The sequence below is a fragment of the Caretta caretta genome, chromosome 1, assembly GCF_965140235.1.
Source record: "Caretta caretta isolate rCarCar2 chromosome 1, rCarCar1.hap1, whole genome shotgun sequence".
Taxonomy (NCBI): Eukaryota; Metazoa; Chordata; order Testudines; family Cheloniidae; genus Caretta; species Caretta caretta.
The window spans coordinates 151974769-151989763 of record NC_134206.1 but is presented as its reverse complement, the minus strand read 5'-3'; the positions used below and the strand labels follow the sequence as shown (position 1 = coordinate 151989763).

The 14995-nt window shown below is 39.7% G+C and overlaps 1 protein-coding gene across 2 annotated transcripts in view; it reads left to right on the top strand.

Moving 5' to 3' along the window:
- Positions 1 to 14995, top strand: part of CFAP47 (cilia and flagella associated protein 47) — a 651611-nt gene that overhangs the window by 164369 nt on the left and 472247 nt on the right. For both annotated transcript variants that reach the window (XM_048863833.2, XM_075132125.1), the window contains one exon: positions 2296 to 2491. In XM_048863833.2, the coding sequence (XP_048719790.2) occupies positions 2296 to 2491 (196 nt within the window). The remainder of the gene's footprint in view (positions 1 to 2295; positions 2492 to 14995) is intronic.

Sequence of the window (14995 nt, the reverse complement as noted above, 5' to 3'; positions counted from 1 at the left end):
CACACTGCTGACTCATATCCAGCTTCTCGTCCACTGTCACCCCTAGGTCCTTTTCCGCAGAACTGCTGCCTAGCCATTCGGTCCCTAGTCTGTAGCTGTGCATTGGGTTCTTCCGTCCTAAGTGCAGGACCCTGCACTTATCCTTATTGAACCTCATCAGATTTCTTTTGGCCCAATCCTCCAATTTGTCTAGGTCCTTCTGTATCCTATCCCTCCCCTCCAGCGTATCTACCACTCCTCCCAGTTTAGTATCATCCGCAAATTTGCTGAGAGTGCAATCCACACCATCCTCCAGATCATTTATGAAGATATTGAACAAAACCGGCCCCAGGACCGACCCCTGGGGCACTCCACTTGACACCGGCTGCCAACTAGACATGGAGCCATTGATCACTACCCGTTGAGCCCGACAATCTAGCCAGCTTTCTACCCACCTTGTAGTGCATTCATCCAGCCCATACTTCCTTAACTTGCTGACAAGAATACTGTGGGAAATGTAGGGGAGGGAAAATAATATTTTCCCTCCCCTACATTTGCTTTCAGTATTGATTGTACTATTGTTTGTCTTTTCAGTCAGGCTCATAACCTGGGAGTCATCCCTCTTTCTTTCCCCACATATATAGTCTCTCTGTCAACATTTTATCTCTGTCCAAATCTTGCCACTTCTTCATCTATGACATTTCTAAAATCTGAGCTTTTTCTTTCCATCTAGACAGCTAAAGCTGTCCCTTCCAGGTCCTCATCTCCCTTCTTCAACGCTGTAACTTCCTCCTTATTAGACTTCAGGGCATCTGTATTGTCCCAGTCTCATTCATACATAACTCACCCAAGAGCATCTTCTTTGCCCATGGATCTGAACACATGAATCCTCTATTTTAACCCATTGCTACTCCTCTTCCATCATATCAGATTCAAACTTCTTCTCTTAACCTTCAATGTTCTTCCCGGCTCTGACACTTGCTACTTATTTATTCTGGTCTCTTTCTACATTCTCCCTCATCCTGTTCACTCTGTCAATGGTACCAACCTCAGCAACCAACTTCTGTGCTCCTCTCAAAGTTGCCACTTATGCTTGGAAAGCACCCTCTCTCCCCAGATGCTCTGTAACCAGTGTCTGATTGCAAGGCTGAGAGACAGTTGGGAAAAGCAGATAATTAACACAAAACAAAAAATAGTGTGTGTTTATGAAAAAAATTGATTGCCTCTTCCTCTGTCTATAGGATGCTTGCTTTGACGATTACAAACTCGTCAATCTCTGTGTGCATATGGGCCCTAACAAGGACTTTTGGGTACTACCATAATATAAATATTTAATAATATCAATAGGAGAATTGTAAAGAAAAACTGGGAGGTGAATTTGGCTCCAAAAAAAATGAAATGATCTATGAAGGAGATGTTGCAAACACTAGATTAAATTGGCTTTGCATTTATAAACTTGGATTAAAAAATAATTCCAATTATTTAGCTGCTGTTGGATTCTGTTGGAGTCTACAGACTCATTCTGGGAATGCAAAAAGGTCAAATTATTTTTGATGAAGTCATCAAAAATAATTGAAAAATAATTGGAAACAAAATACGTTTAGAACCTCCCATTTGCATTTTATTTGATTCAGGAATTAAAGGAGTCCCTAAATCATAATCCAAACCAATCTCTGCTATGTTAATAACATAGGATAACTGTACAGAACAGAAAGAGTAGAGAAGGTTTATTTATATAAACATTGATCTCATAAAATAATGTTTTTTGGATAGAGGATAAATTGGATAATGTTGACAAGATTCTGAATCCATTTCTAAGTGTCATAAGGAAAATACTGTAGATTTTAGGAAAAATAGTTTTTTCACTGCTGAATGTAAATTGCAAATGTACAAAGAAAATGCATGTGAATATGTCATGTATTTGCTGTGCATTTGAGGATGGAAGGGAAGATTTAATCTTATATTTGCATAATTTTAGGAGCACATAGGGTTGAATTCATACACAGGCTTTTATACGGCATGATTTTTTTGTCGGTGTTTGAAGAGATGGTTAAATTTCATGCTGTTCACTGTTTGTAAATAATAATCTTGAAAGGAAAAAAAATAAAGAAATATTTTTTGAAAAGGTGGAGACTGGAAGCCCTGCCCCATTAATGCAACGTGCCTTTATGATAGTTTAGAATCTACCAAATAGCTTCAAATCTGAAAGTTTTTCTGTGTTTGAAAAATAATTGTATTTTTGTGTTTTGTTCTTTCTACTTGGAATTGTAATTATACTTTTTAGTAAAAAGATGAAATATTTTTTTCTGATTTCAGGTGTTGGTCCTTGCACGTGTATTGTCACTTACTACCAGTAATCTGTTGAGCTCAGAAAGTGTGCAAAGCATGCCGAGAATAAATGCTGAGCCTTTATCCAGTAATATATATTCTCCATCTGAAAGACTCCTCCTTACCTGGCTGAATACACATTATGAGAAAACCAGAAAAATTGTGTGGAAAGACTGTCAAAAAGGTGAAGCAATGCTTTGACTATTCTTTCCCCCCTTACCCCCTTAGTACTTTTGCCCCAGTTTCTGTATACCTTAAGGATATTGTGACAGTTTGTCACTGAAAGTACCGTACTTTGAATATGTGTTCATAAATATTTCACTTATTATGCACATACATTCCATTTGCTTGAATGGAATCTTTGGCCAGCAGTACTCATTGGAACCACTCCTGTGCCATTTGTGCCGTCGTGCTCCTCAACCTAGGGCAAAAAAGGGCAGAGTGGGGAAACAGTTTGCCTTTGGAACTGGTGTATCTGTATTCAGATCACCCTAGCAGTTCTGCACCTGCATGGATTGCCTAGCAGATCACCAGAGCAGACAGTTCTTATGCGATCAGGAATGATCGATAAAGATTCCATCATTCAGACCTACTTTCCCAAGTGTGATCACAAAATCATAAATCTATTTGCCAGAGAGACAAACATAAGATGTCACAGTTTCTGCTCCTGAGGGGCGTAAGTCCCAGTTCTCAATGAGAAACTTGCCTCATCTTGTGGACTCTGGGGACGTGTACCTACCTGCCAATACTTCTTATACCGTGGGTGTTAAAGAAGCTCAGACAAGATGTGGAAGTGGTGATCATGGTAGCACCAGTTTGGCCTAGGCAATTCTATTCCTCTGATCTGATGAAATCAGGGTTTTGGAGCTGTGCTCTGGCTCCGCTCCAGCTCCAGGCAAAAACCTGCAGCTCCACTGTTTCGGAGCTGCTCCGCGCTCCAGCTCCGGGCTCCACTCCAAAGCCCTGGATGAAATTGTCAGTTCAACCACTGGTAACATTACCTCTGTTTCCAGACATAATTTCTTTCAGTGTGTGTCAATGTGGATTCCACTCTAGGTGTGCATGCATTCAATGCATATGAGGCCAGGTTTTCTTTTGTTTGTTTTTTTAAAGTTAGCGGTGTCTGTGGAACGTTGCTTGCACTCTGTGTCTCCTCGTGCTCCTATATAAGGGCATAAAGGGTGGAGTGACCCTCCTTTTGTGTCTTCTTACTGCCAATGGCAGCAAGTCATAATCTAGCTGAGTACTACCAGTGGCTAGAAACCTAGCAAGCTTTTTTCTCAAAAAAAGCCCCTCTGAAAGTCTTTAAAATTTCTTTCCATGCTTAACTTGCAAATCCTCAAACTGGACTGAAATACATCAAAAGACCCCCTGTACCCATGTGCCCACCCTTCCCCAATACAGATCCCCTTGTACACCATGGTGGAATTCAGTACTGCAGATCATGACAGACAAGTCAGAAATGCATTACATGAACAAACAGGGTGGCTTATGCTCATCCCAGTTATGTCAGGCAGCCATCAAACTCTGCGAATGGTGCCAACTGTATTCGGTAACCCTGCTGGCCCTTCACCTCCCAGGAATAAAAAAGAGTATGTCAGACTTACTAAGCAAGAACCTGGTATCTAACCTTACATGGTCATTATGAGACACCATGTTGCACCCTATCTTCCAGATGTGGGGGATCCTGGCTATAGACAATTTGCATTAGCAGAGACTGCCAAATTCAAGATGTTCTGTTCCAGGGGAGGCATGAACATGAAATCCTGAATGATGCATTCCTCCTCCTGTGGTCTAAAAGCTTCCTCTGTGCATTCCCTCTGGTTCTGCTGATCTCCAGGATAATAAAGATCAGATGGGACACAGACACAGTGATCTTGATAACCCCATATTAGCTGAGACAGTTCTGTCTCTTGGACCTTCTCCAATTGTCCCGTGAACCTCCCATCTATCTCCCTGTCTGTATGGTCATAGTGTTTCAGAACCAAGGCCAGATACTGCCTCTAGAACCCCACTCGCTACCTCTGATGGCCTGAATGCAGTCTGGATGATAAATAACAACAGTGTTTAGGAAGGCCTCCACCGTAAAAACGTGTGCTGCAAAACTGAAATAATTTTCCGTGTGGGCCACCCAGGACAATGTAGACCCAGTCGAGGGTCCAGTACCAAAGGTTCTAGACTATATATTATCTCTGAAGGAAAAAGGCCTAGCATTTAGTTTCCTGAAAGTCCATTTAGCTGCAATCACTGCATATCATGCTCTGATTTTCACAATCAGTCTTCTCATACTCCACAGTGACAAAATTTTTCAAGGACTTTTGCACTCATGACTCAATGTCAGAGACCCAGCTTCTTCTTGGGATCTCAACATCATCCTTCTGTGGCTCATGGAACCCCTATTTGAGCCTCTGTGGCTTATTCAAATGTACTGATCTCTGGAATTTGTAGGGCCGCTACTTGGGATTCATTATATACATTTGAAAGGCATTATTCCCTTGTCGAGGCATCTAAGTCAGATGCCCACTTTGGCAGAGCTGTCTTAAAGTAAACTCTGAGCCCTGGTGCTGGAATCCGGGATGCCCTCACTTTTTAACAAAAGAAATGTAAGTGCAGAATTCATATCCCCTGCAGGTTCCACCCTGTCCTCCCTCCAAATAATAGATTCTGCTGGGGAGATGCTGCAATTACACCTTTCACCCACCAGAGGCTGCTGTGGCACCAGGAGAGGGCAGCTGACTCACTGCTGGAGCAGCCAGCCTTGAAGAGGGAGGGGGCACTTTGCCCTCCCCCTCCCCCACACTTCTACAAAGGTTCTGGCATCCTTGCCTGAGCATCCACCTCCAGGACTGCTTGAGAGTCACTAGAAGTAAAATACATGTGGACAAGCACTTGAAGACGAGAGAACAGTTACTTACCCTACAGTAACTGTAGTTCTTTGAGATGTGGTCTCCGTATATAATCCTCAATCAACCCTCCTTTCTTGCTTCTACAGAATCAAATTAACACCTAGATTTCTTATTGGTGAAGGAACTGAGGGGCAGTTGGTCCCTATTTTGCTCTTTATGCCCTCAGTTGTGGGGGGTGTGAGGGCACAGAATCCACCACGGTGGACACTGCTGGCCAAAAGATTCTGATCTCCAGCGCATGGGATGCATGCAAACCCGAAGCGGAATCCTTGTGAACAGCACATATTGAAGAACCACAGTTGCAGTAGGGTAAGTAACTATTCTTTTTGCCTCCTGGCAATACTTTGTAGCTTAGTATAATAAATTGTTGTAAAAATGAATTAGTACAGTTTATCTTCAATTCTAAAGCAGGGTTAAACAATTATTTAGTTTTAAAAGCTTTCTACAATAGGTTTGGAGTTGGCACTAAAAATGATGGCAAGTTTAATTATGTAATTGGATACTCAGAAATAAAATGTTTGTATTAAATCATCAAAATGGGGCAGATGGCTCAGTTGGTTAATGTGCTCATTTGTGAAGATTTGGTTTCAGATTTGGCCAGAGATAAGTGACAATGAGTTTCATGGTCACTGTCTGGTTCCTTATAGACACTTGTATACCACAAAATCCCCTCACAATTTAACATAGTTAGTATTTTTCTGCTTTCAGAGAAGTCTCAGACTGGAATAGCAGGAGTGATTTGTGTGTGTGTGTGTATTCTCTGTGTGGAAGTTTACACAGTGACTGCTTGGACTATACCTGCTTCTAGCCAGTTTTTTCAGTTCATGGTTTTTATGCATCCTCTCAACAATATCATAAAATTGGTTAATATAATGTGTTACCTGTGCAACCTTAATTTGGCCCCTTATTTGTATGCAATATGATACAATCTTTAATTATATGATCACATACTGTTCTTTACACAGGACAGCTGCATTATTCAGTGCATGGGATGGAAGGTGCTCATTTCATGAGGCGCTTTTAAAATATTTTGTTTTCAGCTTATTTTATTCAGTGTGTGGCTCTAGGCCTTACTTACTGCATTATTATTCACACCCTACTCTGAAGACAGAAGTGGGCTTTTCTGTAGTGCTCATCATTGCAGTATCGGAGTGCTTCACAAATATTAATTAATTAATTTCCACAACACCTCTAAGATGAAGTGGCAGTGGTATTCTAATTTTACATATGGGGAACTGACACAGAGAGATTAAGCTCAAAAGTATCCACTAATTTTGGGTGCCCAGTTTGAGATGCCTTGGGCCTGATTTTTCAGAGTAATCAGTATTACAGTAGCCCTACCAAGTCCTGCGTTTTGGATGATTGTGTTAATTGTGTTTAAAAAAAAGAAGTCTCAGCCACCTCTCTTTTGTGAGCCGGTGGTCTATATTAGATCCTTACCACGATATCACCTTTGTTTTTTCTACCGCTATTATCCTTACCAGAGACTTTCAACAGGTCTGTCTCCCACTTCTATCTCAACCTGAGTGCAATGGTATACATCTTTGATATCCATGGCAACACCTCCTTTTTTCTCCAGCCCACCTTCCCCATCTTTTTTCAGGGAACCGTAAGTAGTCTCTTCTGAAATTGGGAGCAATAGAAGAAGTGGCTTGTCATCACAGAGGGAAAGGATTCTATTCCTGTTACTTCCTAATCCCCCAAAAGTCAGATAGTTTGTCCCATTTTTGACCAAGTTGTACCGCTTTATCAAGAAAATCAAGTTCAAAATAGTTACCATTGCTTCCATTATCTCTTTCCTGGAGATTGGTATGCTGCCCTTGATTTGTAGAACTCATAGATCCGTGTGGCCGTACTTCCATGCCACAGGAAGTACCTTCACTTCATAGCGGGAGTGGTAGTGGACCACCTGTGCCACCTAGGTGTCCAAATTTTCCCTTGCCTTGATGATTGGCTGTTGTGCAGAGCCTCAAGCATCCAAATCCACATCATCATCCTCGTAATCAGACAGCTGTTCTTTCATCTGGCCCTGAAACTGAAGTTAGGCAAAACAAAGTTACAGTTGATGCAACATATAATATTCACAGGAGCAGACCTCGACACTGTAATTGTGATGTCCTGTCATCCTTTGGACAGGTTTCAGTCCTTAGTTAATCTGTCCGAAAGCTTGATAACAGTGCCTTCCTGCCTACAACAACTGGGCCACCTGGCCTCATGCACATACGTAACTCCACATGCCAGACGTCACCTTTGCTGTCTTCAGGCCTGGCTCCATTCAGTATATCGTCCATCCAGGCATCTTCTAGACATGCTGGTTTGCATACCTGCAAGAATGCTTCAGTCCCTGGACTTAGCCCTTCCAGAACCAACTATGACTCTCTGGTTACGGATGCATCTACCAAAGGCTTCGGGGCCTACCTTGCTCAACTTTGTGTGCAAGCACTGTGGTCACCCCAGGAGGTCTCTCCGCATGTAAATGTGCGGGAGCTCTGTGTTATTCATTGGGCCTGTGAGTCATTTATATCTACCATTAGGAGCCAGTGGTCCTTCCAGACAACACCCAGTGGTTTAGTCATAAGTCTCAAGGTACGGGAATGCCTTCCCCACCCCAAACACCTATCTAGAAAGTGGTGGGGGGCAGTCCTTGCTCTCTGCCTTAGGCTATCATGGGACTCCCTGACCATCCATGGGGAGTGGCGAGTTCCAGCATGGTACTCCGCTACTGTGATTGTGTTTTTCAAAGTTTGTTAAAACATCTCAAAGTCTGCTTATCTTTATGACTTGTTGGTGGGATATACTCTCAGGGTAGAAATGCTTAATCAGCAGTAGAACATGACTCCCTGCTCCTCCAAAGTACACACTAACTAATTTCTCAAAATAATCCCTAATGGGCTAAAACAATTTCCCTAGCAACAGCAAAATATCATAATTTCTATTTATCAGCAAAAGCCACTTCTAACAAGTAACTTACATAGACAGGCAGTAAGAAACTTGCAGAAACAATGTTAGCTTGTCCATACTCCCTTCCATTCCCATGAATCTATGATTTTACCAGCTTTTCACCTGAATCAATCTATTTAGCTTCTAGTATTTTTTCCGAAATCTCATTCTCCAAAGCTGAAGAAAGCCTTCTCACGTTGGATGTCTGCAGAACATTGGCATTCTATCCTGTTCACCTTAAGTTGTTCAGAGACTCTCCCAGGCTCTTTGTAGCCTAATCTGAGAGAGTCAAATGATTCTCACCCAGTGACGGTTCAGCGTCTCTCACACTGGTTCTCTGACTGTATTAACATTTATTATGATCTTGCAGAAGTCTCTCCTCCACTGAAAATAAAGGCTCACTCCACCAGGGCTCTGTCCACTTCCTCAGCCTTTCTGAGCAATGTTCCCATAACAGATGCCTGCAAAGCAGCAATGTGGCCATCTGTACATGCTTCTCCAGGCATTGTACCATCATTTAGGCCTCTTGGGACAATGCCAACTTGGGGAAGTTGGTATTGCAGTCTCTGTTCAGAAAATCTAACGTCCCACCACCTGAGAGGGAACTGCTACAGAATCACCAGTGGTGGAATGTATGTGTGTACAGTGTCTTAAAGGAGCAAAAAATGGTTACTTACCTACAGTAACTTGTTCTTTGAGATGTGTTGTGCACATATACATTCCATTGTCCTCTCACCTTCCCCTCTGCTTGAGTCAGTAATTTTACAAGTGGCGAGAAGGATGTGATAACAACCACTTTTATGGCTTTGGCTCAACGCATACAGAGCATGAGCATAAGTCTCTGACACCTGAGTGCATTGGGTGCATATACACCTACAGTGGACTATATATGTGCACAACACATCTCAAAGAACAACAGTTACTGTAGGTAATTAAGTAACTGTTTCCGCCCTGTTTCAAAAAAACAAACAAAAATCTTTTTTCCAAAAAGTACAGTTTGTGGCGGATACTGGGCATGGAAAATGTCAGCTCAAACTGATAAAGTTTTGTGAAGTTTATAAGCAACTGGAAAAAAAGACTTGTATAATGGGAAGTGATAGACACTCTTAATAATAGGCAGTGCTATTATCCCTATCTGTAATTAAAGTTTTGATTAAGTGTTCAAGATGATCAGACCTAAGAATCTATTGGGTATACAGTATACTCCCATTTATCTGAATGGCCTGGGGGACATCCCAATGTTTTGGATAACTGGTTGTTCCGATAAATGGAAGTGCTATTAACTAACATTGATGTACCAGGGGACTCGCTGTGGATTCGGATAACCAGGATTTTCAGATAAAGGGAATTTGGATAACTGTAATTTATACTGTACTAAGATGTTGGCTCAGTTTTTCTGTTTGAATAATTATGTGCTTATTTTCTTCAAAAATCTGAGTTTATTCAGTAAAACTGGTAGATTCACTCTCCAGTTATGTGAGAGATTTATGATATTTTGGCAGTCATTGTTCAGAGAGAATGATTATATAATCACAAAGTCTGGAATCAGGGTAAGGTTTAAGTTAGCCTTGCTTGTACTTATGCTAAACTTACAGTATTTAAATATTTGGAGACCTGTACTTGACTTGAAATCCGTGTTTATATGTAATTTGTTAGTTTTTGTTTTAATTCTGATGAAGCAGAAATGTTAGTTTCTGTATCTTAGTGTAAAATACTCCTTATCTTCATCCTGATTGTTCTGGAAACAGTTCTACACATTATCAAGCAGCAGACAAAAGCTGATTGCTCACTTCTGTTGTCTGTGACTACTGGAGAAGTCATGCAGATAATGTTCTGTCCTATAAAGAAGGAGTGCTTACTCACCTTTGTTCCCTGGCCTTATTGTAGAGGGAAACCTGAAATGTCAGATGTTTTATACTGTAAAAAATAAGTGTGCCCTATCTGTAGGGGGAACTTTATATATAATAGAGGAAAAAGTGATCATCTGAGGAACCATTGCGTGAAAATCCTAATATTTTACTCATACCAGTTTATGTTCTGATGCATTGTCTTTAATGTAGTAAGGGTCAAACACTTGCTTTTATGTAAGCTAGCTAGATCAGTAAAAGTGAAGACACACATTAATGTATGGAAACACCTATTATAAAAATATGTTAGCAATTATGTAAAATTATCTACAGTTAAAAACCTCAGGAATGTTTGGGTGGACTGTTAGAACAGATATACCAAATCTAAAGAAAAACAGATCCTTGCTCCTAAATCTGAACTTGATATCTTTCAGTCATGCTGGCAGTCCATTTCTTTGACAGGCATTTCAAAGTAGGTTGGGGTTGTGTTCCAGGGAGGGCTTTTCTGATGCTTTGATTGAGTTATTTCTTTTTAACATATGATTATTATTATACTGGTAGGTAGTCTTATTGTTCTATGTGTTGGGATACCTAGAGCCCTTGAATGGGCATTACTTGTTGTTTAGTTTAAAGAAATATACATGTAATCTTTGAAAACTCTTAGGTGGCATATTTTGGCCAGCCCTTCTCACAAGACTTCACCTTGTTCATCCACATCTGTTCCCTCTAGTTTAAACTACTGCACTGCACTGGACTTTCTTCTTAGAAGTAGCTATGTAGGCTGTTATAAACATACAGCTAAGGGTAGCATAAAATCCCTCCTTTGCCTGTAAGGGATTAAGAAGCTCAAATAACCCAGTTGGCACCTGACCAAAAGGACCAATTAAAAAAAAGAAGATACTTTCAAATCTGTGCCGGGGGAGATTTTGTTTGGCTCTCTTTGTTGTGCTCTCTCGAGACAGAGAGAGGGACCAGGCAGGAAAAAAACCTCTCCTAAAACCCTACCTGAAATAAGCATCTAAGATTACAAAAATTGTAAGTAAAGCAAGGAAATGCGTTAGATTATCTTTTGTTTTAGCTTGTGAATTTTCACTATGACAACAGGGAGGTTTATTCCTGTTTTTGGAACTTTGAAGTTGAGCCTAGAGGGGAATCCTCTGTGTTTTTAAATCTTTTTATTACCCTGTAAAATTACCTTCCATCCTGATTTTACAGAGGTGCTTCTTTTACCTTGTTCTCTATAATAAAGTTCTTCTTTTAAGAACCTGATTGTTTTTAGTGTCCTAAAAATAAAGGGTCTGGTCTGTACTTTTATTAAAGGCAATTGGTTAGTATATTATTTTCAAGCCTCCCCAGGAAAGGGGGTGAAGGGTTTTGGGGGAATATTTTGGGGAAACAGGGTCTCCAAGTGGCCCTTTTCCCTGGATGTTTGTCTAAATCACTTGGTGGTGGCAGCAATACCGTCCAAGGACAAAGAAAGGATTTGTGTCTTGGGGAAGTTTTAACCTAAGCTGGTAGAAATAAGCTTTGGGGATCTTTAATGCGGGTCCCCACATCTGTACCCCAGAGTTCAGAGTGGGGAGGGAACCCTGACGTAGACCATCCAGAAACTTAAGCTGAGAAGCAACATTTTTCACTAGCTGATGTGTTAAGCAAGTCATCAGGAACATCTTGTGCCCAGCATTGGCTTCAGCAAAATCTTGAAATATATTCAGATTCAGGTAAAAATCTTGGGGGTCTACGAAGCCCTAATGGCTTACAGCTCAGCTACCTCTAAGATAATTTTTCTTTCTCTTTTTTGGTGCTAAACCTCCACTCTTGTGCAACGTTTAAGGCATTCCATGATTACTTAGTAGCAGGCCATTGCCTCCAGGATTTGCTTCTGTTAGAAATATAGCAAAACTGTCTATGTCCCGAGAGCTATTTGTCCTATCTTTTCCCTAAGTTTATGGTGATGTGCTATCACCAGAACAAATTAGGTTAACAAATTTTGTGAAAATCTTGTAAATTTAGAAGGATAATTGTTCAAGTGTAGTTTTTCACATTCTGAAAGAAAAACTCTTCAGCTGCTAGAAGGAGCACTGGGATATCAAATCAATTGCTCTATATTGTAGTCCTCTAAATGAAGTTTCAAGTCATGTTTCACACAGATCAAATCAAGTAAGATCTTATCACAGAAATTTCCAAACCAGAATTACTTTCCATGAGCAGGAAATTGCTGTTTGGACTTCAATTTTCTACTGTAATATTTCTTATATCTTAAGGCCAGTTCAGAACACCATTAAATGAGTTTTAGTTTGCTTAAGTATCAAAATATGAATCAATTTATCAAACTTCAATTTTCTCAAACTGCCATAGCTCCCCTCACAAGAGTATAGTTAAGGCCATATGCATACCATTGGATTTTGATCTTTTTCTTCCAAAAGCAGGCTTAATCTTTGCCAAAATAGATTTTTCTTAATACTTTCAGAATCTAGACAATCACTGAAATGGGAAGTTTTTGAAGTAACTCATTGTATGACTTTTTTACCCCAGTGTTAGGTTTGCATTCTTCCACATTTTAGAAGTTACCAAGTACACCAATGAAATGATAAAATCTTGGAATACTGGCACAGAACTTCATAAGGGCTTCATTGTAACTGTGATGTTGAATCTTTGTTTCTTAGCAATAAGATTACAGTAACCTGTGTTAGAAGAACATTAACATTTAAGCAAGACATGTAAATGTTCTTCTCCATATCCAGCTAGTATTAGAAGTAGGACAGAAATAGCTTTCTTATCTCAGACATTATGTTCCCCTATTGCTGGTGTTATAAATGTATGAATTTTCTGCAATATAATGGCTGCCAGTAAAATAATTTTTTGAAATGTCAATTTTTATTAACCTCTTTGATATTGAATCTTTGCAGCAGATATTTAGCTTCCTTGTCCTCACCTTCAAGCCCCTACATAACCTTCCCCCTACATATCACTATTTCCCTTACAATTCTCCCAGTCCTTTCTCCTTTGTGTTCTCTTCATCCCTTGTCCCAGTCTTGGCTGCTTTTCTTAGTCCAAGCAGGGAACAGTAGCCTTGGCCACAAACCATCCTCAGCGTCATTTAAAGATAAGAGTCCCTTTAGCTGCTTAATTAGTTTATAAACTTTTGATGACATTTCTACCCTTAGAAGACTGTATTTGGCACAAAATATATGTGGTAAATTATTTACCAAAGCAACCTCTAGAGAATGGAGTCTTACCATAGTGGGGTGGGGTCTAATCCTTCTCAAAAACTTGGTTAACTAAACCCTCTTCAATCATATAACAAGTTCTTCCTTTGAACATATACCAGATGACGAACTCAACAAAATAATCTTAGCAATGTAAAAGCCACAATTATGCTGAATGTTGGTTCTTTGGCCTTACAAAGGTTAATAATAATGAACAAATGGAATCATTACGGGAAGATGGCTCAGTATTTCCAGTAACACCACCTTTACAATGAAACGCCATCTTTAGAATGAAAAGTTTACATAGAATCATCCTAGGAACACTTTGGGGAGGTGTAAGGCAGAAAATTGCGTTAGAGATTAGAGTAAAAATTCATCTAGCCCATACCAAACCTACAAAAAGATTAAAAGAATGTGATCATTCAGATGTTTAACTGTCACATGTTCATTCTATAAGACTCAGCATAAGTCTACAGCAGTGTCTCTTGGTATTTCTCTGTGGCACTTAGTAAATATACTTTGGCCATCAAGTATATTCATATTTAATGTGATTACAGTCACTCCTTTGAAGAATACTGTGTATTGGAACAGATGAAGCTTGAATGACATTGATTTTTTTTCATATGCTGCCCTTCACTTTCATATGAAGAACTGTATTGCTGTTACTGGTTCAGTGTTATGAGGACTGGCCCCTAGGAGCAGGCCTCAACCACCAAAGCATCCAGCTTTGCAAATGTGATTGCATCCATATATTGGAATACAGTTATTAAGTTGAGCAATGCTTCTGACTGTGCCACAGTTCTGAGAGTCTAGTTGTGCCAGACACAATGGCTAGAATTTTTGTCCCATGTAAAGATTTTATGGTTATATGACATTGATGGGCAGCAGACTGGTGTGGCAAACCATAGCTTGGATTATTCTGATGGTTCTCCAACCAAAGTAAAAATCACACAGTGGGCACTGAAATGAGGTTATGAAGAGAATGAACCCTCACTATTTACTATGTCTATATACCTAATTTTTCCAGGATTGAAAAATGTTATGTATTGTAATACCTAAGAAGAAATATGTTGGTGCTTAAACATGCAAATAGGCTGGTGTTACTCTGTTTAGGGTTTCATTGTCCTCACAAACAGATATGCCTTTCCTTATGTATTGTAGAAACTGTCTACTTGTTTTTGCATGCAAAGCCAGTAATTGATGTTTCAAGATATGTTGTAATGAGCCTCCGAGTACTGAGAAGAGACTAGAGTCCTTTGAGTACAATAAAGAAATTTATTGAACTGTTTTTACTTGGATTTTAATTGCACTCTGAGTCATCAAATCAACAAACTTCATTAAATTAGAATATTTACTCATGTGTACAAAACAGAGCAATACAAAGAAGGATTAGATGCAAGAAAGGGATGCATTTTTTAAATTTTTTTTTATTTTTTTAGGAATCCAGATAATCTGTCCAAATTGGAGAGAGTTCCAGCACACTTGATTCTCAACAGACAGGGAGTTCACATGTAACAATGATAAGTTCTGAGCACTTAGTCCTTAATAGAAAAGTGAAAAAGTCTACATTTTATTGAGTTTAAGGGGCATATTGTGGCATTGATAATTAAGCAGAATTCTACTTTAAATACAGCTTTTTAGTACATTTGGAGAAATATTTTTTAAAAATCCTTTTTCTTCTAGTCATTAGTAGTTTGTGCAAGTTGGTGTTATATAGCTTTAAAGAAAGAGTTGGTATGAAAAGGGTGGTACTTGAGGAGAGACGCGTACATGAAAAGATTCCAGC